Source organism: Poromitra crassiceps (assembly GCF_964638095.1).
Source record: "Poromitra crassiceps genome assembly, chromosome: 3".
In the NCBI taxonomy this organism is placed as follows: Eukaryota; Metazoa; Chordata; class Actinopteri; order Beryciformes; family Melamphaidae; genus Poromitra; species Poromitra crassiceps.
This window is the reverse complement of record NC_139625.1, coordinates 81,320,069-81,327,322: the sequence shown is the minus strand read 5'-3', so window position 1 is coordinate 81,327,322 and position 7,254 is coordinate 81,320,069. Positions and strand designations below refer to the sequence as shown.

General features: G+C 43.6%; 1 protein-coding gene across 3 annotated transcripts in view; it reads right to left on the bottom strand.

The window, feature by feature from the left end:
- Positions 1-462: 462 nt before the first annotated feature.
- actn1 (actinin, alpha 1) overlaps positions 463-7,254 on the bottom strand; it is a 112,043-nt gene continuing 105,251 nt past the window's right edge. For 2 of the 3 annotated variants that reach the window (XM_083634403.1, XM_083634402.1), the window contains 3 exons: positions 4,079-4,144; positions 2,064-2,222; positions 463-1,226 (listed from right to left, as the gene is read on the bottom strand). In XM_083634403.1, the coding sequence (XP_083490529.1) occupies positions 1,068-1,226; positions 2,064-2,222; positions 4,079-4,144 (384 nt within the window). In that variant the 3' untranslated portion in view covers positions 463-1,067. The remainder of the gene's footprint in view (positions 1,227-2,063; positions 2,223-4,078; positions 4,145-7,254) is intronic. The other variant, XM_083634401.1, reaches the window with a different exon arrangement.

Genomic DNA, 7,254 nt, shown 5'->3' with positions numbered 1-7,254 from the left:
AAGGCCTACGTCCACATCTGAGTTTAATTTCAACCCTAAACACAAGTCCCAACCCTAAACCCTATAGCCTTATAGAAGTGAAGACTCACTCAATTCCCCATGATGCGAAGAGGTCACAGGTCTGGTAAAGTCTCCTCCTAATTCACTTAAACGCAATAATACAATAGGCTACTATGTATATAGCCATCTACTATCATTGCTGTTGTTTCTTGTAGGACTAGCATTCATGTTGTAATCACTAACTTATTGGAGGTATGTCATACTTTGGACCACAATATCACCTTTTGCTTTTCCTGAAAAACACATGTTCTTGTAAATCAACACCTGCTGTGACACAGGGATATTTGTTAAATCTTTTGTTTGGTGATGTAGATATTCAACGTATTCAAATGTCAGTGTAAAAATCTGTGAACAGTTGATCCCCAATGGCAGACAGAGAATAAAAAGAGAAAGTATTGCAATTTTTCTTTATTACAATTTCCGTCTCTTATTTTCAATCAGGTGAAGAAAAATACCTTTTTTGTTCTGTATAATAAAATATGTTAACTTTATTCATTTTATGAAGGACAACAATGACAACGAGGAAAATAAAAACAGGAACAAACATTTTTCTCTCTCCCTCTTTGTAAACGCGGAGAGTTGCTGCACTGCGTGGGGGAAGCAAATACAACGGAGACGAGAGTGTGAGGGAGCGGTGAGGAGGAGACAGAGGATTAGGACAAAAAAGAGAAGGCCGGAGACGTACAAAAATGAGCGCGGTAGGACAGGAGTGTGCTCCCGAGGCGCGACTTTCCCAAAAGTAACGTGGTTAGGGGGAAACTCATTCATATTCATAAAAGAAGCGCCGCCTGATTGGCCGATACAACGTTCAGGCTCTGACGCGTCAACCTGAATGCAGTTTCTATTATCATGGACATCGATGATAATAGAAATATGATCATGGTTGGTGGCGGCCATCATAAATGGCTGTAAACTGCCCTAACCACCCTATTTTTCACAAAGTCGCTGCCAGGGGGAGGTGGGAGGGTCTGGCTGTGGAGAGAGCGGGGAGGCTCACGGTCTCGGGTTCAAAGGTCGCTCTCTCCATACAGCGCGGTGGAGAAGGACATGTAGTCGAGGGCTCCAGGCACGCCGTCGGGGCCGGTGTAGGGCGCCATGCGGGCGATGCAGTACTCCGCCTGGTCGGGAGGCAGCTCCCGGCGAAGCTCGTCCGCCAGGATGTAGTTCTGGTGAAACATGACATGAGGTTTTTTATTATTAGAACAGAAGTGTGACCAAAGGCCCCAGTCAAGTTCATGTCATCATGTCCCGAGTTTAAATGTTGTCCAGTAGCAATTTAAGTCCTATTTGATGCTATTTTTTTAGCTGTTTAAAACATGTCTCATGGGTTTTTACAACAAGGTGCAAAGAAGAAAACTCCAATCCAGCCTCTGTGGGACTTCTCTATTTGCTCTGTCTCTCCCCTGTGCTGTTTGAGGGGGCGGGACCTCTGATCAGATGATGTGTTAGGATAGATTCATCTTTGGTTCAGTTGGATTGTTTTCTGGACATGTTTCTATTCTACGCAGCTATGCTACAGTTATGCTACAGCTATGCTACAGCTATGCTACAGCTATGCTACAGCTATGCTACAGCTATGCTACAGCTATGCTACAGCTATGCTACAGACAACAAGGTTTGCTCTTCCGCATTCAGTTGGTGGGGGCAGCGCTTTAAGCGGGCAAATGAGATTTGTGTCACTTTGTGATGTCACAAAGTCACGGAAGACAAAACGGCTTGTTTGTTCTTCCTTCTATGGCTTGTGTGGATTGATCTAGGGACCATCATGTGTTTTGAAACCTCCATGATGTTTATATACAGTAGCACACCCAAATCCTTTATGATCAAAGAGGCAAGGAAAACCTTCTTGTACACAAAATGGGACCTTTAATATCTTAAAGAAAACTAAATATCTAGGACTTTTCAATGTAATGTGGTTTCAATAGGATACAGACTTGGTAACATGAGTTTGATTTCTATAATCAGTTTCAACTTCAATAAATGCAATCATTCCATACAAATACCTTGTCCCCTGCCAGGACTTTGAAGGAGGCCATGACTTGGTCGGCAGTGTCGGTGTCGGCCGTCTCACGGGACATAAAGTCGATGAAGGCCTGGAAGGTGACAAGGCCCATCCGGTTGGGATCCACTATGCTCATGATGCGCGAGAACTCCGCTTCACCCTGAAGGCAACACAGAGAATCTGTCAAACTCAGTCCCATTGAGACAATCCCCCCGGGGACACAGTGAAAACACAGCCGAGGCAAAGGTTTTTTGTTTCATTCACTGTACAAATATAACACAAGTGACTTGGAGTGATTATTGTGTGCAAATCTTCCATTTACATAATCAGCTATATGAATGTGTTATTTTAGTGGTGATCTATGGGAAATATACATTGAAAACATGGACTGTGTTTAATGTTAACCTTTGTGATCATTGATCCATATCAGGGGTTTTCAAAGTCTGAGACTGTGGGCCTCCCCTCAGATACATGTAGTCTCTCAAGACAGACGCATTGGCTCCCGCAATTTTCAAATGCCCCCGACAACTACCACCGTCTGTACTTCTACCACCGTCTGTACTTCTACCACCATCTGTACTTCAACTACCACGATCTGTACTTCAACTACCACCGTCTGTACTTCTACCACCGTCTGTACTTCTACCACCGTCTGTACTTCAAATACCACCGTCTGTACTTCAACTACCACCGTCTGTACTTCTACCACCATCTGTACTTCAACTACCACCGTCTGTACTTCTACCACCGTCTGTACTGCTACCACCGTCTGTACTTCGGCAGGTCTCAAAGTTGGTAAAGGCATATCCAGTCAAAATAATGCAGGATATCTGGTAGAAAGTAAGGCGGGGATCCAATCACCTGCCTCAGTTATGGTCCCGAGTGACATGATTGGTCGAATACCATCGAACTTCCTTGCGGTGTGAAGTGCATTTTTCTTTGGAAGATTACAATTCCGTCTGTCCAAATTTAAATTTTGAATGGTCTGAAGTATAGACTGTCTCTGGAGCATTCGAAGACTGTGGATGAGATAGACTGGCTTGAGAGACTACCTCTCAGACAGAGCTTGGTCAAAGCCCCCCCATCATGATTATGTTATTTGATCGCATTGCAACTCACCAAATGAGCCATGATAGCCTGATATTGCTGTTGACATAATTCAGACTATACTTAATAAACAGAAACGGTCTGTCTGAACTGAAGGCATTTGTTTCTGAGTCTGGGAAAGTAACAAAAACAGTAAATTCCCCCAAACCACTGTATTTCTGAATTATCTCTTTAACCAAATCACACACATACAGGCTATTCTATCTCCTTTTGATAACTTCTGCAATAACTAATCTAATATTTTTTCACTTCCATTCACTGCCTACCCTGAAACTGTTTGGAGCCGCGCTGGGGAGGCCTGCCTCCCACTTTGAAAAGTCCTGAACCTATTATTTCAATTTAAAGTGTTTTGCTTTCCATATATGAAACGTCACATCTATCATCATGACCAGTTCCTGCAGCTTTGACAATAGAGAGGCAAAGTGAACGTCACTTCCTGCTTCAGCACTGTAGCAGAGATTTTCTTCTGCCATTGATTTTCCCATAGACATTTCGTAAAATGCTTATAAAAATAGTTTTACCTTTTTTCAAACGAAACGGTTCAGCTATATTTAGAATCGGGAGAGGCCATAGAACATTTCCCTCCGACCAAAACTTAAAAAAAACATTGGAAAAATATTTTCTTTAAATCCGCAATTTCTTACGTTTTGGTCCGAGTGAAATGTTATGTGATCTCTCCTGTTTCTAAATATATCTGAACCGTTTGGTTTGAACAAGTAAAACTATTTTTATAAGCATTTTACAAAATGTCTATGGGAAAATAAATGGCTGATGAAAATCTCTGGTACAGTGCTGAAGCAGGAAGTGACGTTCCACTTTGGCTCTCTATAGTCACCTTCCAATTATGAGCGGATGTACACACTCACACACATTCAAATTTGCATACTTTAAGAGTGTTCAAGGCTTTACCAGGTTGTAACCCAAGGAGACAAGGCAGGTTTTGAAGTCTTCAGCATCCATCAATCCTGTTCTCTTCTACAAGGTCAGCGATGGACAAAGGAAACCAGGAGAAGAAGGGAGATATAGAGGAGGACCAGGAGAAGAAGGGAGATATAGAGGAGGACCAGGAGAAGAAGGGAGATATAGAGAAGGAACAGGAGAAGAAGGGAGATATAGAGAAGGACCAGGAGAAGAAGGGAGATATAGAGAAGGAACAGGAGAAGAAGGGAGATATAGAGGAGGACCAGGAGAAGAAGGGAGATATAGAGAAGGAACAGGAGAAGAAGGGAGATATAGAGGAGGACCAGGAGAAGAAGGGAGATATAGAGAAGGAACAGGAGAAGAAGGGAGATATAGAGGAGGACCAGGAGAAGAAGGGAGATATAGAGAAGGAACAGGAGAAGAAGGGAGATATAGAGGAGGACCAGGAGAAGAAGGGAGATATAGAGAAGGAACAGGAGAAGAAGGGAGATATAGAGAAAGACCAGGAGAAGAAGGGAGATATAGAGAAAGACCAGGAGAAGAAGGGAGATATAGAGAAGGACCAGGAGAAGAAGGGAGATATAGAGAAAGACCAGGAGAAGAAGGGAGATATAGAGAAAGACCAGGAGAAGAAGGGAGATATAGAGAAGGAACAGGAGAAGAAGGGAGATATAGAGAAAGACCAGGAGAAGAAGGGAGATATAGAGAAGGAACAGGAGAAGAAGGGAGATATAGAGAAAGACCAGGAGAAGAAGGGAGATATAGAGGAGGACCAGGAGAAGAAGGGAGATATAGAGAAGGAACAGGAGAAGAAGGGAGATATAGAGAAGGAACAGGAGAAGAAGGGAGATATAGAGGAGGACCAGGAGAAGAAGGGAGATATAGAGAAGGACCAGGAGAAGAAGGGAGATATAGAGAAGGAACAGGAGAAGAAGGGAGATATAGAGGAGGACCAGGAGAAGAAGGGAGATATAGAGAAGGAACAGGAGAAGAAGGGAGATATAGAGGAGGACCAGGAGAAGAAGGGAGATATAGAGAAGGAACAGGAGAAGAAGGGAGATATAGAGGAGGACCAGGAGAAGAAGGGAGATATAGAGAAGGAACAGGAGAAGAAGGGAGATATAGAGGAGGACCAGGAGAAGAAGGGAGATATAGAGAAAGACCAGGAGAAGAAGGGAGATATAGAGAAAGACCAGGAGAAGAAGGGAGATATAGAGAAAGACCAGGAGAAGAAGGGAGATATAGAGAAGGACCAGGAGAGGAAGGGAGATATAGAGAAAGACCAGGAGAGGAAGGGAGATATAGAGAAAGACCAGGAGAAGAAGGGAGATATAGAGAAAGACCAGGAGAGGAAGGGAGATATAGAGAAAGACCAGGAGAGGAAGGGAGATATAGAGAAAGACCAGGAGAAGAAGGGAGATATAGAGAAAGACCAGGAGAAGAAGGGAGATATAGAGAAAGACCAGGAGAAGAAGGGAGATATAGAGAAAGACCAGGAGAAGAAGGGAGATATAGAGAAAGACCAGGAGAAGAAGGGAGATATAGAGAAAGACCAGGAGAAGAAGGGAGATATAGAGAAAGACCAGGAGAAGAAGGGAGATATAGAGAAAGACCAGGAGAGGAAGGGAGATATAGAGAAAGACCAGGAGAGGAAGGGAGATATAGAGAAAGACCAGGAGAAGAAGGGAGATATAGAGAAAGACCAGGAGAGGAAGGGAGATATAGAGAAAGACCAGGAGAGGAAGGGAGATATAGAGAAAGACCAGGAGAAGAAGGGAGATATAGAGAAAGACCAGGAGAAGAAGGGAGATATAGAGAAAGACCAGGAGAAGAAGGGAGATATAGAGAAAGACCAGGAGAAGAAGGGAGATATAGAGAAAGACCAGGAGAAGAAGGGAGATATAGAGAAAGACCAGGAGAAGAAGGGAGATATAGAGAAAGACCAGGAGAAGAAGGGAGATATAGAGAAGGACCAGGAGAAGAAGGGAGATATAGAGAAGGACCAGGAGAAGAAGGGAGATATAGAGAAGGAACAGGAGAAGAAGGGAGATATAGAGAAAGACCAGGAGAAGAAGGGAGATATAGAGAAAGACCAGGAGAAGAAGGGAGATATAGAGAAAGACCAGGAGAAGAAGGGAGATATAGAGAAAGACCAGGAGAAGAAGGGAGATATAGAGAAAGACCAGGAGAAGAAGGGAGATATAGAGAAGGACCAGGAGAAGAAGGGAGATATAGAGAAGGAACAGGAGAAGAAGGGAGATATAGAGGAGGACCAGGAGAAGAAGGGAGATATAGAGAAGGAACAGGAGAAGAAGGGAGATATAGAGGAGGACCAGGAGAAGAAGGGAGATATAGAGAAGGAACAGGAGAAGAAGGGAGATATAGAGAAGGACCAGGAGAAGAAGGGAGATATAGAGAAAGACCAGGAGAAGAAGGGAGATATAGAGAAGGAACAGGAGAAGAAGGGAGATATAGAGAAAGACCAGGAGAAGAAGGGAGATATAGAGAAAGACCAGGAGAGGAAGGGAGATATAGAGAAGGACCAGGAGAAGAAGGGAGATATAGAGAAAGACCAGGAGAAGAAGGGAGATATAGAGAAAGACCAGGAGAAGAAGGGAGATATAGAGAAAGACCAGGAGAAGAAGGGAGATATAGAGAAGGAACAGGAGAAGAAGGGAGATATAGAGAAAGACCAGGAGAAGAAGGGAGATATAGAGAAAGACCAGGAGAAGAAGGGAGATATAGAGAAAGACCAGGAGAGGAAGGGAGATATAGAGAAAGACCAGGAGAAGAAGGGAGATATAGAGAAAGACCAGGAGAAGAAGGGAGATATAGAGAAAGACCAGGAGAGGAAGGGAGATATAGAGAAGGACCAGGAGAAGAAGGGAGATATAGAGAAAGACCAGGAGAAGAAGGGAGATATAGAGAAAGACCAGGAGAAGAAGGGAGATATAGAGAAAGACCAGGAGAAGAAGGGAGATATAGAGAAGGACCAGGAGAAGAAGGGAGATATAGAGAAGGAACAGGAGAAGAAGGGAGATATAGAGAAAGACCAGGAGAAGAAGGGAGATATAGAGAAAGACCAGGAGAGGAAGGGAGATATAGAGAAAGACCAGGAGAAGAAGGGAGATATAGAGAAAGACCAGGAGAGGAAGGGAGATATA